The 21,220-nt window shown below is 47.5% G+C and overlaps 1 protein-coding gene across 1 annotated transcript; it reads left to right on the top strand.

Annotated features, from left to right (window-relative positions):
* The first annotated feature begins 1,914 nt into the window (after positions 1–1,914).
* LOC139405157 (5,6-dihydroxyindole-2-carboxylic acid oxidase-like) lies at positions 1,915–19,598 on the top strand. The gene is made up of 9 exons (XM_071147576.1): positions 1,915–1,979; positions 5,441–5,799; positions 8,065–8,173; positions 9,182–9,395; positions 9,980–10,184; positions 16,223–16,390; positions 17,486–17,665; positions 17,787–17,933; positions 19,348–19,598. The coding sequence occupies exons 1-9, from the start codon at positions 1,966–1,968 to the stop codon at positions 19,545–19,547; spliced, it is 1,596 nt and encodes a 531-aa protein (XP_071003677.1). The 5' UTR covers positions 1,915–1,965; the 3' UTR covers positions 19,548–19,598.
* Positions 19,599–21,220: the final 1,622 nt, after the last annotated feature.

Here is a 21,220-nt window from a genome sequence, read left to right as displayed (position 1 = left end):
TCCACATCAAGGAAAGTACACTAAGAAAGAAGGTTAGAGATTAGGAAAAAGTAGTCTCTTTCTGTCATTTTCTCTCTTCCTCTTTCTATATTTTTCTCTCTGATCCTCCCTCTTCTTTCCCCCTCCTTGTACCCCCTCTCCTCTCTCTCTCTCTCTCGCCCAGCTCCTCACACTATCTCCCTCTCTTCTCTCTCCTCCTCTTTCCTCCTCTTTCCCCCTCTCTCCTCCTCTTTCCCCATCTCTCCCCTCCTCTTTCCCACCCCTCTCTCTCTCTCTCTCACGCCCAGCTCCTCTCATTATATCCCTCTCTTTCTCTTCTCCCTCTCTCTCTCTCCTCCTCTTTCCCCCCTCTCCCCTCTCTCTCTCTCGCCCAGCTCCTCCCACTATCTCCCTCTCTTTCTCTATTCCCTCTCTCTCTCCTCCTCTTTCCCCATCTCTCCCCTCTCTCCCAGTCCTTCTCTCTCTGTATTTTCTACCCTGCTTATCTCTCCTATTGTTTCTTTAACCCATTCTACTTCCTTCTCTCCTCTAGAATTGCTGTTCTGGACCCGTGGGACCTGGACCCCTCTCTAACCCAACAGCAGCTGCAGCAGGAGGAGGAGGAGGTAGACATTTCAGATCTACAGCTCACCTCCATAGAGGACCTGACCAACAGACCAGTAGATCTGTCACATGATGTCCAGACTTCAGTTCTATAGATCTACACAGTCAGCTGACACTCCTTCCCCCTGTTCCTCCCTTCTCTCCCTCCCCTGTTCCTGTGTCCCTCTCCCCCCGTTCCTGTGTCCCTCTCCCCCCTTCTCTCCCTCCCCTGTTCCTGTGTCCCTCTCCCCTTCTCTCCCTCCCCTGTTCCTGTGTCCCTCTCCCCTTCTCTCCCTCCCCTGTTCCTGTGTCCCTCTCCCCTTCTCTCCCTCCCCTGTTCTTGTGTCCCTCTCCCCTTCTCTCCCTCCCCTGTTCCTGTGTCCCTCTCCCCCAACCCCCCTGCCCCTGTTCCTGTGTCCCTCTCCCCTTCTCTCCCTCCCCTGTTCCTGTGTCCCTCTCCCCTTCTCTCCCTCCCCTGTTCCTGTGTCCCTCTCTCCCCCTTCTCTCCCTCCCCTGTTCCTGTGTCCCTCTCCCCCCCTTCTCTAATCCAGAACAAATTGAAGAAAGCGTACAGTATTATATAGAGCCCTTATTGCATGGAACTTCCTCCCATCTCATATCGCTGAAATAAACAACAAACCTGGTTTCATAAAACAGATAAAGCAACATCTCGTGGCACAACGCCTCTCCCATATTTGACCTAGATAGTTTGTGTATTGATATGTAGAGTGTATTGATATGTAGTGTGTATTGTTAAATATATTTATTTAAATGGATGTATTTCTGTCCTTCAGCTGTTCTTGTCTATTGATGTTCTGTATTATGTCATGTTTCCTGTTTTGTGTGGAACGCCAGGAAGACTATCTGCTGCTTTAGAAACAGCTCATGGGGATCCTAAATAAACCCCAGGAAGACTATCTGCTGCTTTAGAAACAGCTCATGGGGATCCTAATCAAATACCACAATACCAAACTACAACCTTCTGATGGCCATTTTGTTGATTGACGTGTGCACAATAAAATCATCTTCAAAGGTATGGGCCGTCCTGTGGTATTTCCTCAGGGTGTGTGTGTGTGGGTTCCATGGTAGTAGGATCTCGGTATGGGCCATCCTGTGGTATTTCCTCAGGGTGTGTGTGTGGGTTCCATGGTAGTAGGATCTCGGGTTTGTGTGTGAGTGAACTCCCAGATTGGCCTCCAGCTGGGTTGGGTTGAATCACGAGGCGAGGTGTGGTGTGTGTGTGTGTGTGTGGGGGGCTCAGGGAGGAAAGGCCTAGTCATGCGGCAGAGTGTGTGTGTGTGTGAGCAGTAGGCTATATGAGAGAGAAGGGGCCAATGGGCCGTCCCTAGTGGGTGATCAGTTGGACTGAGACAGAGGAACAGCATGCACTACCACAGGTAGGATACAGCAACAAGTAGGAGACAGCAACAGGTAGGAACCAGCAACAGGTTGGAGACAGCAACGGGTAGGAAACAGCAACGGGTAGGAAACAACAACGGGTAGGAAACAGCAACGAGTAGGAACCAGCAACGGGTAGGAACCAGCAACGGGTAGGAACCAGCAACGGGTAGGAAACAGCAACGGGTAGGAAACAGCAACAGGTAGGAGACAACAACAGGTAGGAGACAACAACAGGTAGGAAACAGCAACAGGTAGGAGACAACAACAGGTAGGAGACAACAACAGGTAGGAAACAGCAACATGTAGGAACCAGCAACAGGTAGGAAACAGCAACAGGTAGGAAACAGCAACAGGTAGGATACAGCAACAGGTAGGAGACAGCAACATGTAGGAACCAGCAACAGGTAGGAACCAGCAACAGGTAGGAAACAGCAACAGGTAGGAGACAGCAACAGGTAGGAAACAGCAACAGGTAGGAAACAGCAACAGGTAGGAAACAGCAACAGGTAGGAAACAGCAACAGGTAGGAAACAGCAACAGGTTAGTTGTTAATTCATTCATCTATTTAACTAATTTATTGACTTACCATCATTGGTTTTGTATGATCTGTATATTTGTATCGTATTGATGTCACTACGATACAGGGGCGGCAGGTAGCCTAGTAGCCTAGTGGTTAGAGGGGTGGCAGGTAGCCTAGTGGTTAGAGGGGTGGCAGGTAGCCTAGTGGTTAGAGGGGTGGCAGGTAGCCTAGTGGTTAGAGGGGCGGCAGGTAGCCTAGTAGCCTAGTGGTTAGAGGGGCGGCAGGTAGCCTAGTAGCCTAGTGGTTAGAGGGGCGGCAGGTAGCCTAGTAGCCTAGTGGTTAGAGGGGCGGCAGGTAGCCTAGTAGCCTAGTGGTTAGAGGAGGCAGGTAGCCTAGTGGTTAGAGTGTTGGACTAGTAACCAGAAGGTTGCTAGATCAAATCCCTGAGCCGACAAGGTAAAAACCGGTCGTTCTGCCCCTGAACAAGGCAGTTAACCCACTGTTCCTAGTCTGTGTGTTCTTTACTGACTTGCCTAGCTAACTAATGAAACACAGCGACAGGTTTGATGAGGAATTATATATTGATATTTATTTTATGGGTCTATAGACATTTAAATTGTCTGGTATTATATGGGAGAACAACAGATCGCTGGTTTATTTATAGTAGGCTACAAAGACAGTGGATTGAGTTTATGGGTGAAGGAGATTCTCCTTCGTCAGACAGCTGGACATCGTTTCCATTCAGTGAAACATCACTGAGAGAAACTGAGAATCTTATAGGCGGTGGGATTAAAAAAAAAAAACTTTATTTAACAAATCAGTTAAGAACAAATTATTATTTACATTGACGGTTTACAACAGCATAACCCGGACGATGCTGGGCCAATTGTGCATCTCACTATGGGACTATTATACAGCCTGGATTTGAACCAGGGTGTCTGTAGTGACGCCTGTAGCACTGAAATGCAGTGTCTCAGACCGCTGTGCCACTCGTGATAATCAGTTGCGGAACCAAGCTCACGTATGATTTGTCTCTCTGAGTTGGAGGAGAGATTTGTGTGTCGCACAACCACCCACAGAATCAAGACACAGCCGTCAATCTGTTATCTAGTTGCTTTTTTACATGTCTATGTGATTGTGTTTTTTTGGGGGGGGGGGGGGGGGGGGGGGGGCGTATTAACAGGGTCCTTTGATAATTGTTTAGAAAGTAGAAGTTGTTTGTTGTCTTTGGCTCGATAAGTTATTCGGAGGGAATTATTGGGAATAATAACAAAGGGAAAGATTAATTTCAGAGATAAAAGAGATGTGCCTGGAGCTGGCATACGTCTGGGCAAGAAAACATCGCCAATCCTTTGTGAAAATCTGATATCTGATGAGTGTGGAGTCTAGGCTGAGCAGGGCTTGGCACTCAAAAAATGGACCAGCCTTCAACTCTCTAACTACATCTTTCTCTCTCAATTCAATTCAATTCAAGGGGCTCTATTGTCATGGGAAACATGTGTTGACATTGCCAAAACAAGTGAGGTAGATAATATATAAAGTGAATATATAAAGTGAAATAAACAATAAAAACAATAAAACAATAAAATATAAAAATGAACAGTAAACATGTGTAATGTCTAATTGTGCTGCTGTCCTGGGGCTCTGTGAGGTGTGTTTGTGAACAGCGCCCCAGGACCAGCTTGCTTTGAGTCTCAGGTTCAGGGCGGCAGGTAGCCTAGTGGTTAGAGCGTTGAATTAATAACCGAAAGGTTGCAAGATCAAATCTCTGAGCTGACAATGTAAAAATCTGTTGTCCTGAACAAGGCAGTTAACCCACTGTTCCTAGGCCGTCATTGAAAATAAGAATTTGTTCTTAACTGACTTGCCAAGTTAAATAAATATATATATTTGGTGTTTGTCCCATTTTGTGAATTCTTGGTTGGTGAGCGGACCCCAGAACCCACAACCATAAAGGGCAATGGGTTCTATAACTGATTCAAGTATTTTTAGCCAGATCCCCCCCCCCCCAAAAAAAACACTTGTTTGTGTACATGGATTTTATAATGTCGTATGTTTTACCCCCAACACCACTTTCCATCAATTTGTATAGCAGACCCTCGTGCCAGATTGAGTCGAAGGCTTTTTTGAAATCAACAAAGCATGAGAAGACTTTGCCTTTGTTTTGGTTTGTTTGGTTGTCAATTAGGGTGTGCAGGGTGAATATTTGGTCTGTCGTACAATAATTTGGTAAAAAGCCATTTTGACATTTGCTCAGTACATTGTTTTCACTGAGGAAAGGTACGAGTCTGTTGTTAATGATAATGCAGAGGATTTTCCCAAGGTTGCTGTTGATGCATATCCCTGTTGACGCTCTCCTCTCTCTCTGCTCTCCTCTGTCTCTCACTTCCTCTCTCTCTCTCTCTGCTCTCCTCTGTCTCTCACTTCCTCTCTCTCTCTCTCTCTGCTCTGCTCTCCTCTGTCTCTCTCTCTCTCTGCTCTGCTCTCCTCTGTCTCTCACTTCCTCTCTCTCTCTCTCTCTCTCTCTCTGCTCTCCTCTGTCTCTCACTTCCTCTCTCTCTCTGCTCTGCTCTCCTCTGTCTCTCACTTCCTCTCTCTCTCTCTCTGCTCTGCTCTCCTTTGTCTCTCACTTCCTCTCTCTCTCTGCTCTGCTCTCCTTTGTCTCTCACTTCCTCTCTCTCTCTCTCTCTCTGCTCTGCTCTCCTCTGTCTCTCACTTCCTCTCTCTCTCGCCATCTCTCAATTCAATTAAAGGGCTTGGAAACATATGTTTACATTGCCAAAGAAAGTGAAGAATATAATAAACAAAAGTGAAATAAACACATTTAGAGTAAACATTACACTAATAGAAGTTCCAAAAGAATAAAGACATTGCAAATGTCATATTACGTATATATACAGAGTTGTAATGATCTCTCTCTCTCTCTCCCTGCTCCAGTATGTGTTGGCTGGGTCTCCTGGTGGTGGTGGCTCTGACCCCGTGGACCCTGGCACAGTTCCCCAGAGAATGTGTCACCTCAGCGGGGCTACGGAGCGGCCAGTGCTGCCCCTCTCCCACTGGAGCCCTGGACGACGAGTGTGGTTCTGCCACAGCGAGGGGTCAGTGTGTGTCCGTAGCTGCCGACAGCCACCGCCACGGCCCCCAGTACCCACATGACGGCCGGGACGACCGGGAACGCTGGCCGTTAAGGTTCTTTAACCGGACGTGCCGGTGTAACGGGAGCTTTGCGGGGTATAACTGTGGCCGGTGCCGGTATGGACTCACCGGACCTAACTGTGATCAGAGGATATCTGTGGGTAAGAGAGAGGGAGGTGGATTTATTTATCTGATTAGATAGAGTGAAGAAAGAGACTCTTTCCTACTTCCTTTAAAATGAAATAAAATAGATAACCTAGAATAAATATATTTATTTTCTTCATACATCCATATACAGTGCCTTGCGAAAGTATTCGGCCCCCTTGAACTTTGCGACCTTTTGCAACATTTCAGGCTTCAAACATAAAGATATAAAACTGTATTTTTTTGTGAAGAATCAACAACAAGTGGGACACAATCATGAAGTGGAACGACATTTATTAGATATTTCAAACTTTTTTAACAAATCAAAAACGGAAAAATTGGGCGTGCAAAATTATTCAGCCCCCTTAAGTTAATACTTTGTAGCGCCACCTTTTGCTGCGATTACAGCTGTAAGTCGCTTGGGGTATGTCTCTATCAGTTTTGCACATCGAGTGACTGACATTCTTTCCCATTCCTCCTTGCAAAACAGCTCGAGCTCAGTGAGGTTGGATGGAGAGCATTTGTGAACAGCAGTTTTCAGTTCTTTCCACAGATTCTCGATTGGATTCAGGTCTGGACTTTGACTTGGCCATTCTAACACCTGGATATGTTTATTTTTGAACCATTCCATTGTAGATTTTGCTTTATGTTTTGGATCATTGTTTTGTTGGAAGACAAATCTCCGTCCCAGTCTCAGGTCTTTTGCAGACTCCATCAGGTTTTCTTCCAGAATGGTCCTGTATTTGGCTCCATCCATCTTCCCATCCATTTTAACCATCTTCCCTGTCCCTGGTGAAGAAAAGCAGGCCCAAACCATGATGCTGCCACCACCATGTTTGACAGTGGGGATGGTGTGTTCAGGTTGATGAGCTGTGTTGCTTTTACGCCAAACATAACGTTTTGCATTGTTGCCAAAAAGTTCAATTTTGGTTTCATCTGACCAGAGCATCTTCTTCCACATGTTTGGTGTGTCTCCCAGGTGGCTTGTGGCAAACTTTAAACGACACTTTTTATGGATATCTTTAAGAAATGGCTTTCTTCTTGCCACTCTTCCATAAAGGCCAGATTTGTGCAATATACGACTGATTGTTGTTCTATGGACAGAGTCTCCCACCTCAGCTGTAGATCTCTGCAGTTCATCCAAAGTGATCATGGGCCTCTTGGCTGCATCTCTGATCAGTCTTCTCCTTGTATGAGCTGAAAGTTTAGAGGGACGGCCAGGTCTTGGTAGATTTGCAGTGGTCTGACACTCCTTCCATTTCAATATTATCGCTTGCACAGTGCTCCTTGGGATGTTTAAAGCTTGGGAAATCTTTTTGTATCCAAATCCGGCTTTAAACTTCTTCACAACAGTATCTCGGACCTGCCTGGTGTGTTCCTTGTTCTTCATGATGCTCTCTGTGCTTTTAACGGACCTCTGAGACTATCACAGTGCAGGTGCATTTATACGGAGACTTGATTACACACAGGTGGATTGTATTTATCATCATTAGTCATTTAGGTCAACATTGGATCATTCAGAGATCCTCACTGAACTTCTGGAGAGAGTTTGCTGCACTGAAAGTAAAGGGGCTGAATAATTCTGCAAGCCCAATTTTTCAGTTTTTGATTTGTTAAAAAAGTTTGAAATATCCAATAAATGTCGTTCCACTTCATGTTTGTGTCCCACTTGTTGTTGATTCTTCACAAAAAATACAGTTTTATATCTTTATGTTTGAAGCCTGAAATGTGGCAAAAGGTCGCAAAGTTCAAGGGGGCCGAATACTTTCGCAAGGCACTGTATTTCTTTATCAGGGACCATCTACAGTTTCTAACGTACAATATTTGATGCATCTCCCTTCCTTTCTCCTCCCTCTTCCCTTCCCCCTTTCACTCTCCCTCTCTTCTCCCTTCCTTTCTCCTCCCTTACTCCATCCTCCCTGCCTCCCTCCCTCCATCCTCCCTCCCTCCCTCCATCCTTCCTCCCTCCATCCTCCCTGCTTCCCTCCCTCCCTCCATCCTCCCTGCATCCCTCCTCCCTCCCTCCATCCTTCCTGCTTCCCTCCCTCCATCCTTCCTGCTTCCCTCCTCCCTCCCTCCCTCCCTCCCTCCCTCCATCCTTCCTGCTTCCCTCCCTCCTCCCTCCCTCCCTCCCTCCCTCCATGCTTCCCTCCCTCCCTCCATCCTCCCTGCTTCCCTCCCTCCCTCCATCCTTCCTGCTTCCCTCCCTCCCTCCCTCCCTCCATCCATCCTCCTTCCCTCCCTCCCTCCCTTCATCCTCCCTCCTCCCTGCCTCCCTCCAGTCAGGAGGAATGTGATGCAGATGAGTTCAGCAGAGAAGCAGGCGTTTGTGAACTCTCTGGACCAGGCCAAGAGGACCGTCCACCCTGACCTGGTCATCTGCACACGACGGTAACCAGTTTGATGGTGCTGTGATCTTATCTTAATGATCGCAGATCGATTGCTTCGATCTGATTGTGCATCGGAACCAAATAACTGAAACTTCATCACCACTCACCACTCATCTCATCTGATCAAATATAATCTCATTCGTTGGAGAATTGGAGGCTAGAGATTAGAGATTTGGAGGCTGTAGGTTAGAGGATTGGAGGCTATAGATTAGAGAATTGGAAGCTAGAGGTTAGAGAATTGGAGGCTAGAGGTTAGAGAATTGGAGGCTGTAGGTTAGAGAATTGGAGGCTGTAGGTTAGAGAATTGGAGGCTGTAGGTTAGAGAATTGGAGGCTGTAGGTTAGAGAATTGGAGGCTGTAGGTTAGAGAATTGGAGGCTGTAGAATAGAGAATTGGAGGCTGTAGGTTAGAGAATTGGAGGCTGTAGGTTAGAGAATTGGAGGCTGTAGGTTAGAGAATTGGAGGCTGTAGGTTAGAGAATTGGAGGCTGTAGGTTAGAGAATTGGAGGCTAGAGGTAAGATAATTGGAGGCTGTAGGTTAGAGAATTGGAGGCTGTAGGTTAGAGAATTGGAGGCTGTAGGTTAGAGAATTGGAGGCTAGAGGTTAAGAGAATTGGAAGCTAGAGGTTAGAGAATTGGAAGCTAGAGGTTAGAGAATTGGAAGCTAGAGGTTAGAGAATTGGAGGCTAGAGGTTAGAGAATTGGAGGCTAGAGGTTAGAGCATTGGAGGCTAGAGGTTAGAGAATTGGAGGCTAGAGGTTAGAGAATTGAGGCTAGAGGTTAGAGAATTGGAAGCTAGAGGTAAGAGAATTGGAGGCTAGAGGTTAGAGAATTGGAGGCTAGAGGTTAGAGAATTGGAGGCTGTAGGTTAGAGATTTTGGAGGCTATAGGTAAGAGATTGGAGGTTATAGATTTAGAGGCTAGAGGTTAGAGAATTGGGTGGGAGCTTGGTTGTGCATTAAACTCCACTTTGCCACATTGTCACTGATAAATCCTCATCTCTCTACAGTTACCAGGAAGTGTACGGTCCGGACGGTAACACCCCTCAGTTTGACAACGTCACCATCTATAACTACTTTGTGTGGACCCACTACTACTCTGTCAGCAAGACCTACATGGGGGCGGGGCAGGCTAGCTTTGGGGGTGTGGACTTTTCTCACGAAGGCCCGGGATTCGTCACCTGGCACAGGTTCCACCTGCTGCAGCTGGAGAGAGATATGCAGGTGAGTGAGAGAAGGGGGTACGAAGTGTATGTGTGTGTGTGTGTGTGTGTGTGTGTGTGTGTGTGTGTGTGTGTGTGTGTGTGTGTGTGTGTGTGTGTGTGTGTGAGAGAGAGAAAAGAAAGAGAGAGTGTGTGTGCGTGTGTGTTCAATATTGTTGTATATTCAAACATTGTAAAACACTCTCTCAACCAATCAGAATTGAGTATCTCGCCACCTCCTCAATCTCTCCATCTCTCCAATCTCTCCATCTCCTCAATCTCTCCATTCCCTCAATCTCTCCATCCCCTCAATCTCTCCATTCCCTCAATCTCTCCATCCCCTCAATCTCTCCACCCCATTCATCCCTCCATCACTCCATTCCTCCATTCCTCCATCTCTCCATCCCTCCCATCCTCTCCATCCCCTCAATCTCTCCATCCCTCCATCTCTCCATCCCCTAAATCTCTCCATCTCTCCATCCCCTCCATCTCTTCATCTCACCATTTCACCATCCCCTCAATCTCTCCATCTCTCCATCCCCTAAATCTCTCCATCTCTCCATCCCCTCCATCTCTCCATCCCCTCCATCTCTCCATCCTCTCCAGGACATGTTGGGTGATGCCACTTTTGCCCTCCCCTACTGGAACTTTGCCATCGGCGGCAGTGAGTGTGACGTGTGTACTGACGAACTCCTAGGAGCCAGGTCTGCCTTCGATATGAACAGCCTCAGCCCCAACTCTGTCTTCTCCCAGTGGAGGGTGATCTGTGAGAGTGTAGAGGACTACGACACTCTGGGAACCATCTGTAACAGTGAGCATGATATGTCCTAACACCTTGTAAACACTACGACACTATAGGAACCATCTGTAACAGTGAGCATGATATGCCCTAACACCTTGTAAACACTACGACACTATAGGAACCATCTGTAACAGTGACCATGATATGTCCTAACACCTTGTAAACACTACGACACTCTGGGAACCATCTGTAACAGTGAGCATGATATGCCCTAACACCTTGTAAACACTACGACACTATAGGAACCATCTGTAACAGTGAGCATGAGATGCCCTAACACCTTGTAAACACTACGACACTATAGGAACCATCTGTAACAGTGAGCATGATATGCCCTAACACCTTGTAAACACTACGACACTATAGGAACCATCTGTAACAGTGAGCATGATATGCCCTAACACCTTGTAAACACTACGACACTATAGGAACCATCTGTAAAAGTGAGCATGATATGTCCTAACACCTTGTAAACACTACGACACTCTGGGAACCATCTGTAACAGTGAGCATGATATGTCCTAACACCTTGTAAACACTACGACACTATATGAACCATCTGTAACAGTGAGCATGAGATGTCCTAACACCTTGTAAACACTACGACACTCTGGGAACCATCTGTAACAGTGAGCATGAGATGTCCTAACACCTTGTAAACACTACGACACTCTGGGAACCATCTGTAACAGTGAGCATGAGATGCCCTAACACCTTGTAAACACTACGACACTATAGGAACCATCTGTAACAGTGAGCATGATATGCCCTAACACCTTGTAAACACTACGACACTCTGGGAACCATCTGTAACATACGACACTCTGGGAACCATCTGTAACAGTGAGCATGATATGTCCTAACACCTTGTAAACACTACGACACTCTGGGAACCATCTGTAACATACGACACTCTGGGAACCATCTGTAACAGTGAGCATGATATGTCCTAACACCTTGTAAACACTACGACACTATAGGAACCATCTGTAACAGTGAGCATGATATGCCCTAACACCTTGTAAACACTACGACACTATAGGAACCATCTGTAACAGTGAGCATGATATGCCCTAACACCTTGTAAACACTACGACACTCTGGGAACCATCTGTAACATACGACACTCTGGGAACCATCTGTAACAGTGAGCATGATATGTCCTAACAACTTGTAAACACTACGACACTATAGGAACCATCTGTAACAGTGAGCATGATATGTCCTAACACCTTGTAAACACTACGACACTATAGGAACCATCTGGAACAGTGAGCATGATATGTCCCAACAACTTGTAAACACTACGACACTATAGGAACCATCTGGAACAGTGACCATGATATGTCCCAACAACTTGTAAACACTACGACACTATAGGAACCATCTGTAACAGTGAGCATGATATGCCCTAACACCTTGTAAACACTACGACACTCTGGGAACCATCTGTAACAGTGAGCATGATATGTCCTAACACCTTGTAAACACTACGACACTATAGGAACCATCTGTAACAGTGAGCATGATATGTCCCAACACCTTGTAAACACTACGACACTCTGGGAACCATCTGTAACAGTGAGCATGATATGCCCTAACACCTTGTAAACACTACGACACTCTGGGAACCATCTGTAACAGTGAGCATGATATGTCCCAACACCTTGTAAACACTACGACACTCTGGGAACCATCTGTAACAGTGAGCATGATATGTCCCAACACCTTGTAAACACTACGACACTGGGAACCATCTGTAACAGTGAGCATGATATGCCCTAACACCTTGTAAACACTACGACACTCTGGGAACCATCTGTAACAGTGAGCATGATATGTCCCAACACCTTGTAAACACTACGACACTATAGGAACCATCTGTAACAGTGAGCATGATATGCCCTAACACCTTGTAAACACTACGACACTCTGGGAACCATCTGTAACAGTGAGCATGATATGTCCCAACACCTTGTAAACACTACGACACTCTGGGAACCATCTGTAACAGTGAGCATGTAATGCCCTAACACCTTGTAAACACTACGACACTATAGGAACCATCTGTAACAGTGAGCATGATATGTCCCAACACCTTGTAAACACTACGACACTCTGGGAACCATCTGGAACAGTGATGACTAACCCTTTTTACTAACCCTGTGCTTGGTGACTGAGCATGCTTTTCTAGTCCAGCACTAGGCTAAATCTGATGCAGGGTAACTGACAGTAACACACCCCAGACTGATCTGGGCCAGGGAAACTTACAGAAACTCACCCCAGACTGATCATGGGCAGGGAAACTGACAGTAACACACCCCAGACTGATCTGGGGCAGGGAAACTGACAGTAACACACCCCAGACTGATCTGGGCCAGGGAAACTGACAGTAACACACACCAGACTGATCTGATGCAGGGAAACCGACAGAAACACATCCCAGACTGATCTGAGGTTGGAAAATGACAATAACACACCCCAGACTGATCTGGGCCAGGGAAACTGACAGAAACAAACCCCAGACTGATCTGGCCCAGGGAAACTGACAGAAACACACCCCAGACTGTGCCACTCTGGATAGAGGGAACCATCTGTAACAGTGATTTTGGTTGGACCTGTTAGAAGTAGTGCTGACATGTGATTTCTCTGGGCTTTGGAAGGAATTATAACTAAAACACAATGAACAACAGGGTTCTGAAGGTCTGGACTAAGGAATCAGTAGTATAATCTACATCCACATGACTCCAGATTAGGAGATTAGTCTGGTTGGTATGTATAATCTGGGCCAGATTACAACACTCACTTCCTCCCTACTTTCGTCTCAGGAAATGTCCTACAATTTCCTAGAGATTCAAATTGGGGAGAATTGAGTTAGAATTGTGACCTGACAGAACATGAGAGGAGTGGGGGTGTGTGACCTGACAGAACATGAGAGGAGTGAGGGTGTGTGACCTGACAGAAGATGAGAAGAGTGAGGGTGTGTGACCTGACAGAACATGAGAGGAGTGAGGGTGTGTGACCTGACAGAACATGAGAGGAGTGAGGGTGTGTGACCTGACAGAAGATGAGAAGAGTGAGGGTGTGTGACCTGACAGAACATCAGAGGAGTGAGGGTGTGTGACCTGACAGAACATGAGAGGAGTGAGGGTGTGTGACCTGACAGAACATGAGAGGAGTGAGGGTGTGTGACCTGACAGAACATCAGAGGAGTGAGGGTGTGTGACCTGACAGAACATGAGAGGAGTGAAGGTGTGTGACCTGACAGAACATCAGAGGAGTGAGGGTGTGTGACCTGACAGAACATGAGAGGAGTGAGGGTGTGTGACCTGACAGAACATCAGAGGAGTGAGGGTGTGTGACCTGACAGAACAACAGAGGAGTGAGGGTGTGTGACCTGACAGAACATGAGAGGAGTGAGGGTGTGTGACCTGACAGAACATGAGAGGAGTGAGGGTGTGTGACCTGACAGAACATGAGAAGAGTGAGGGTGTGTGACCTGACAGAACATCAGAGGAGTGAGGGTGTGTGACCTGACAGAACATGAGAGGAGTGCGGGTGTGTGACCTGACAGAACATCAGAGGAGTGAGGGTGTGTGACCTGACAGAACATGAGAGGAGTGAGGGTGTGTGACCTGCTCAGTGATATCTAGTAGCTTTCCAGTCTGTCTCCTAGCTGATCCTCTTTACCTCAGTACACAGGGAACAACACATTGTGGTCATGTGACTTCCTAATATGGGCGTTATGAGGCTAAGGAGGAAGAAGTCTGCCAGTCTACTGGTTCTCTTTGATCAAGAGGAATTACACTCAAATGGACAGATAGATAGCACACAGCTATGCAATATCTCCTCGTGTGTGTGTGTGTGTGTGTGTGTGTGTGTGTGTGTGTGTGTGTGTGTGTGTGTGTGTGTGTGTGTGTGTGTGTGTGTGTGTGTGTGTGTGTGTGTGTGTGTGTGTGTGTGTGTGTGTGTGTGTGTGTGTGTGTGTGTGTGTGTGAGTGAGTCAGTGAGTGAGTGAGTGAGTGAGAGATTTTCCTGACCAGTGACCACATGACCTAACCAGTGAGAAAACTCAGAAAACGTCTTTATCTGAAATCAGAACTAACCGTTGAATCCTTGATTTGATTCCTAAATTCCTTGCCTCCCTCTCAAAGCTCATTGGAGGAAAGGATCCAATCAAGGTGTTCTTCCACTTTGAGCCCCTCCTCCAGTGACCTTTGAGAGGAAGGTGAGTAATAATTAAGGAATCAAGGACAGAAGGAATCAAGGACAGAAGGAATCAAGGACAGAAGGAATCAAGGTCAGGAGGAATCAAGGACAGAAGGAATCAAGGACAGAAGGAATCAAGGACAGAAGGAATCAAGGCCAGAAGGAATCAAGGCCAGAAGGAATCAAGGACAGAAGGAATCAAGTACAGGAGGAATCAAGGACAGGAGGAATCAAGGACAGGAGGAATCAAGGACAGGGGGAATCAAGGACAGGAGGAATCAAGGACAGGAGGAATCAAGGACAGGAGGAATCAAGGACAGAAGGAATCAAGGGTTTAAAGGCTAGTTAAGCCTACGTTTTCAGACAGAGCCAAGGAGTTCCCTATTCCCACCTCCCTATTCCCTTTATAGTGCCCTACTTCTGTCAACAGAAGTGCACTATAGAGGGAATGGTGCCCTTGGGTACCCATAGAGTTCTGTCAACAGAAGTGTACTATAGAGGGAATGGTGCCCTTGGGTACCCATAGAGTTCTGTCAACAGAAGTGCACTATAGAGGGAATGGTGCCCTTGGGTACCCATAGAGTTCTGTCAACAGAAGTGCACTATAGAGGGAATGGTGCCCTTGGGTACCCATAGAGTTCTGTCAACAGAAGTGCACTATAGAGGGAATGGTGCCCTTGGGTACCCATAGAGTTCTGTCAACAGAAGTGCACTATAGAGGGAATGGTGCCCTTGGGTACCCATAGAGTTCTGTCAACAGAAGTGCACTATAGAGGGAATGGTGCCCTTGGGTACCCATAGAGTTCTGTCAACAGAAGTGCACTATAGAGGGAATGGTGCCCTTGGGTACCCATAGAGTTCTGTCAACAGAAGTGCACTATAGAGGGAATGGTGCCCTTGGGTACCCATAGAGTTCTGTCAACAGAAGTGCACTATAGAGGGAATGGTGCCCTTGTGTACCCATAGAGTTCTGTCAACAGAAGTGCACTATAGAGGGAATGGTGCCCTTGGGTACCCATAGAGTTCTGTCAACAGAAGTACACTATAGAGGGAATGGTGCCCTTGGGTACCCATAGAGTTCTGTCAACAGAAGTGCACTATAGAGGGAATGGTGCCCTTGGGTACCCATAGAGTTCTGTCAACAGAAGTGCACTATAGAGGGAATGGTGCCCTTGGGTACCCATAGAGTTCTGTCAACAGAAGTGCACTACACTGTGAATAGGGTGCCATTTGTGATGCATCCATGTTAAATGTGGACGTTGACCATCTCTAAGTTAAGAGACTAGTCCAATACTTGTTTTGACATGTCAACCCTCTGTGCCCTATAAATTCAGAGACCTGTGACCCCTAACCCCTAACCCGTATTGATTCAGAGACCTGTGACGCCTAAAGCCTAACCTATGACCACTATAGATTCAGAGACCTGTGACCCCTAACCTATGACCCTATAGATTTCAGAGACCTGTGACCCCAAACCCTAACCTATGACCCCTATAGATTCAGAGACCTGTGACCCCTAACCTATGACCCCTGTAGATTCAGAGACCTGTGATGCCCAAACCCTAACCTATGACCCCTATAGATTCAGAGACCTGTGACCCCTAAACCCTAACCTATGACCCTATGGATTCAGAGACCTCTGACCCCTAAACCCTAACCTATGACCCTATAGATTCAGAGACCTCTGACCCCTAAACCCTAACCTATGACCCTATAGATTCAGAGACGTGTGACCCCTAACCTATGACAATATAGATTCAGAGACCTCTGACCCCTAAACCCTAACCTATGACTTTATAGATTCAGAGACCTGTGATACCTAACCTATGACCCTATAGATTCAGAGACCAGTCCCATCAGGAGGAACCCAGCCGGTAACGTGGCGCGACCCATGGTGCAGAGGCTGCCTGAACCCCAGGATGTAGTGGACTGTCTGGACCTGAAAACCTTCGATTCCCCACCTTACTACTCCACCTCTTCAGAGAGCTTCAGGAACACCGTAGAGGGTGAGGATTCAGGAACACCGTAGAGGGTGAGGATTCAGGAACACAGTAGAGGGTGAGGTTTCATGAACACCGTAGAGGGTGAGGATTCAGGAACACCGTAGAGGGTGAGGATTCAGGAACACCGTAGAGGGTGAGGATTCAGGAACACCGTAGAGGGTTAGGATTCAGGAACACCGTAGAGGGTGAGGATTCAGGAACACAGTAGAGGGTGAGGTTTCATGAACACCGTAGAGGGTGAGGATTCAGGAACACCGTAGAGGGTGAGGATTCAGGAACACAGTAGAGGGTGAGGATTCAGGAACACCGTAGAGGGTGAGGATTCAGGAACACCATAGAGGGTGAGGATTCAGGAACACCGTAGAGGGTGAGGATTCAGGAACACAGTAGAGGGTGAGGTTTCATGAACACCGTAGAGGGTGAGGTTTCAGGAAAACCGTAGAGGGTCAGGATTCATTCTCTCTCTCTCTCTCTCTCTCTCTCTCTCTCTCTCTCTCTCTCTCCTCTCCTCTCCTCTCCTCTCCCACCCCCCTCCTCTCTCTCTCTCTCTCCTCCCCCTCTCCTCTCTTCTCTCTCCCCTCTCTCTCTCTCTCCCCTTCTTCTCTTCTCTCCTCTCCTCTCTTCTCTCTCCTCCCTCTCCTCTCTCTCTCCTCCCCCTCTCCTCCCTCTCCTCCCCCTTTCCTCCCTCTCCTCTCCTCCCCCTCTCCTCTCCCTCCTCCCCCCTCTCCTCTCCTCTCTCTCCTCCCCCTCCCTCTCCCCCCTCTCCTCTCCCTCCTCTCCTCCCTCTCTCCTCTCCTCTCTCCCCTCTCCTCTCCTCCCCCTCTCCTCTCCCTCCTCCCCCTCTCCCTCTCCTCCCCCTCTCTATCCTCTCCTCTCTCTCCTCCCTCTCCCCCCTCTCCTTTCTCTCCTCCCCCTCTCTCTCCCCCCCTCTCCTCTCCCTCCTCCCCCTCTCCTCCCTCTCTCCTCTCTCCCCTCTCCTCTCTCCTCCCCCTCTCCTCTCTCTCCTCCTCCTCTCTCCTCTCTCTCTGCCCCTCTCCTCCCCCTCTCCTCTCCTCCTCTCCTCTCCTCTCTCCTCCCCCTCTCCTCCCCTCCCTCCAGGCTACAGTGCCCCTCAGGGTGGCTATGACCCAGTGGTGCGCAGCCTCCATAACCTGGCTCACCTGTTCCTCAACGGGACGGGAGGGCAGACACACCTGTCCCCTAACGACCCCATCTTTGTCCTGCTCCACACCTTCACTGACGCCATCTTTGATGAGTGGCTGAGCCGACACGCCCCAGGTATAGTATGTCACAACTGCAGCCAATCACAGAACACAAACAATTCAGTCAAACAGACCAATGGGGAAAGTGTCTGCAGACCCACACCCAGCTCTCGGCTAAGGTTCATGTCGTCCCCCAGGGGAGGCAGTGTACCCGGAGGAGGATGCTCCTATTGGTCACAACAGACAGTTCAACATGGTTCCCTTCTGGCCACCCGTCACCAACGCTGAGATGTTCGTCACAGCCCCCGAGAACCTGGGATACACCTACGAGGTCACATGGCCCAGTGAGTCACACAGACAGACAGACAGACAGACAGAATATAGGTCACACAGCACAGTGAGTCATACACAGAGAATGTATGACCTTTGAACTCTATGATTATATTCCAAATGCCCCCCATTCCCTATATAGTGAACTACTAGTGACCAGAGCCCTATTCCCTATGTAGTGCACTACTAGTGACCAGAGCCCTATTCCCTATATAGTGCACTACTAGTGACCAGAGCCCTATTCCCTATATAATGCACTACTAGTGACCAGAGCCCTATTCCCTATATAGTGCACTACTAGTGACCAGAGCCCTATTCCCTATATAGTGAACTACTAGTGACCAGAGCCCTATTCCCTATGTAGTGCACTACTAGTGACCAGAGCCCTATTCCCTATATAGTGAACTACTAATGACCAGGGCCCTATTCCCTATATAGTGAACTACTAGTGACCAGAGCCCTATTCCCTATATAGTGAACAACTAGTGACCAGAGCACTATTCCCTATATAGTGAACTACTAATGACCAGAGCCCTATTCCCTCTATAGTGAACAACTAGTGACCAGAGCCCTATTCCCTATATAGTGCACTACTTTAGACCAGGGCCCTATTCCCTATATAGTGAACTACTTTAGACCAGAGCCCTATTCCCTATATAGTGCACTACTTTAGACCAGGGCCCTATTCCCTATATAGTGAACTACTTTAGACCAGAGCCCTATTCCCTATATAGTGCACTACTTTAGACCAGGGCCCTATTCCCTATATAGTGAACTACTAGTGACCAGGGCCCTATTCCCTATATAGTGCACTACTTTAGACCAGGGACCTATTCCCTATATAGTGCACTACTAGTGACCAGGGACCTATTCCCTATATAGTGCACTACTAGTGACCAGGGCCCTATTCCCTATATAGTGCACTACTAGTGACCAGAGCCCTATTCCCTATATAGTGCACTACTTTAGACCAGGGCCCTATTCCCTATATAGTGAACTACTATAGACCAGGGCCCTATTCCCTATATAGTGCACTACTAGTGACCAGAGCCCTATTCCCTATATAGTGCACTACTTTAGACCAGGGACCTATTCCCTATATAGTGCACTACTAGTGACCAGGGCCCTATTCCCTATATAGTGCACTACTAGTGACCAGAGCCCTATTCCCTATATAGTGCACTACTGTAGACCAGGGCCCTATTCCCTATATAGTCCACTACTAGTGACCAGGGCCCTATTCCCAATAGTGTGGACTACTCACGGAATAGGATACCATTTGGGACGTAACTGTAGTCTAATTGTTAACTGTAATATTGATAACCCTAGCGCAGGGATAGAGCAAAAACCTGCACAGCTGTTCTCATATATATATATATGTATTTTATTTAGCCAACTGTTGCTTTTCTCTCTTCCCCCCCCGTACAGCTCGCCCCTACACGCTGTCGGAGATCATCACCATAGCGATCGTCGCCGCGGTGCTGGTGGCTGCGGTGGTGTCGGGGGTCATCGCGTGTGCCATGCGTGCTCGCTACTTCCGCTCGGCTGAGGGACTGGAGCCGTTGCTAGGGGAGACCTTCCGTCGCTACTCAGACAGACGGCCGGACAACAGCCAGTCTGTCGTGTAGAGATCATGTGTCTCCACCGGCACCATATTCCCTATGTAGTGCACTACTTTAGACCAGGGCCCTATTCCCTATATAGTGCACTACTAGTGACCAGAGCCCTATTCCCTATATAGTGCACTACTAGTGACCAGAGCCCTATTCCCTATATAGTGCACTACTTTAGACCAGGGCCCTATTCCCTATATAGTGCACTACTAGTGACGAGAGCCATATTCCCTATATATAGTGAACTACTAGTGACCAGAACCCTATTCCCTATATAGTGCACTACTAGTGACCAGAGCCCTATTCCCTATATAGTGCACTACTTTAGACCAGGGCCCTATTCCCTATATAGTGCACTACTAATGACCAGAGCCCTATTCCCTATATAGTGCACTACTAGTGACCAGAGCCCTATTCCCTATATAGTGCACTACTTTAGACCAGGGCCCTATTCCCTATATAGTGCACTACTAGTGACCAGAGCCCTATTCCCTATATAGTGCACTACTAGTGACCAGAGCCCTATTCCCTATATAGTGCACTACTTTAGACCAGGGCCCTATTCCCTATATAGTGCACTACTAGTGACGAGAGCCCTATTCCCTATATATAGTGAACTACTAGTGACCAGAACCCTATTCCCTATATAGTGCACTACTAGTGACCAGAGCCCTATTCCCTATATAGTGCACTACTTTAGACCAGGGCCCTATTCCCTATATAGTGCACTACTAGTGACCAGAGCCCTATTCCCTATATAGTGCACTACTAGTGACCAGAGCCCTATTCCCTATATAGTGCACTACTTTAGACCAGGGCCCTATTCCCTATATAGTGCACTACTAGTGACCAGAGCCCTATACCCTATATAGTGCACTACTAGTGACCAGAGCCCTATTCCCTATATAGTGCACTACTAGTGACCAGAGCCCTATTCCCTATATAGTGCACTACTTTAGACCAGGGCCCTATTCCCTATATAGTGCACTACTTTAGGCCAGGGACCATAGCCTATATAATATTTTTTTATTTAACCTTAATTTAACTAGGCAAGTCAGTTAAGAACAAATACTTAATTACAATCACGGCCTACTGGGGAACAGTGGGGTTAACTGACTTGTTCAGGGGCAGAACGAACAGATTTTTACCTTGTCAGCTCGGGGGATTCGATCTTGGGGTTACTGGCCCAACACTCTAACCACTAGGCTAATGCACTACTTTAGCATACTGGCCCAACACTCTAACCACTAGGCTAATGCATTACTTTAGCATACGATCCCTGGTCAACAGTAGTGCACTATAGAGGGAATGGTGCCCTTGGGTACCCATAGAGTTCTGGTTAAAAGTAGTGCACTATATTTAGGTTAGGGTGCTATTAAACCAGAACCCTGTCTATAGTTTATGCTGTTTGTATTCCTTCTCCCATCTCTAATAAAGTTGTACTGGTTTTGAAAACCTGTGTCCCGAGCCGCTTGGTCTATGTTTTCATAACATTCACTACTCATTGGCCCGTTTCCACGGAGACTGAGACCCTGAGGGGTTTTGTGGATACGGGCCTCTGGTTTAGTAAACCTGGTCCAGCGCCTTTTATCCCAGGACTGTAGTCAGCAGTTCCTTCATAACAGTGTATGGGGCGCCCTCTGGTGGAGAAAATACTGTCCTGCACTTCACTGCACCACCCATCAGAC

Source organism: Oncorhynchus clarkii, unplaced genomic scaffold (genome assembly GCF_045791955.1).
Source record: "Oncorhynchus clarkii lewisi isolate Uvic-CL-2024 unplaced genomic scaffold, UVic_Ocla_1.0 unplaced_contig_2530_pilon_pilon, whole genome shotgun sequence".
Lineage (NCBI taxonomy): Eukaryota > Metazoa > Chordata > Actinopteri > Salmoniformes > Salmonidae > Oncorhynchus > Oncorhynchus clarkii.
Note: the sequence above shows the minus strand (reverse complement) of the source record. Positions and strands in the feature narration are given on the sequence as shown.

Excerpts from the sequence above, each read along its gene's own strand:
- LOC139405157 (XM_071147576.1), top strand. Across the intron at positions 16,391-17,485 it reads CTTCAGGAACACCGTAGAGG|GCTACAGTGCCCCTCAGGGT; the intron begins GTGAGGATTCAG and ends CCCTCCCTCCAG. Across the intron at positions 17,666-17,786 it reads GCTGAGCCGACACGCCCCAG|GGGAGGCAGTGTACCCGGAG; the intron begins GTATAGTATGTC and ends GTCGTCCCCCAG.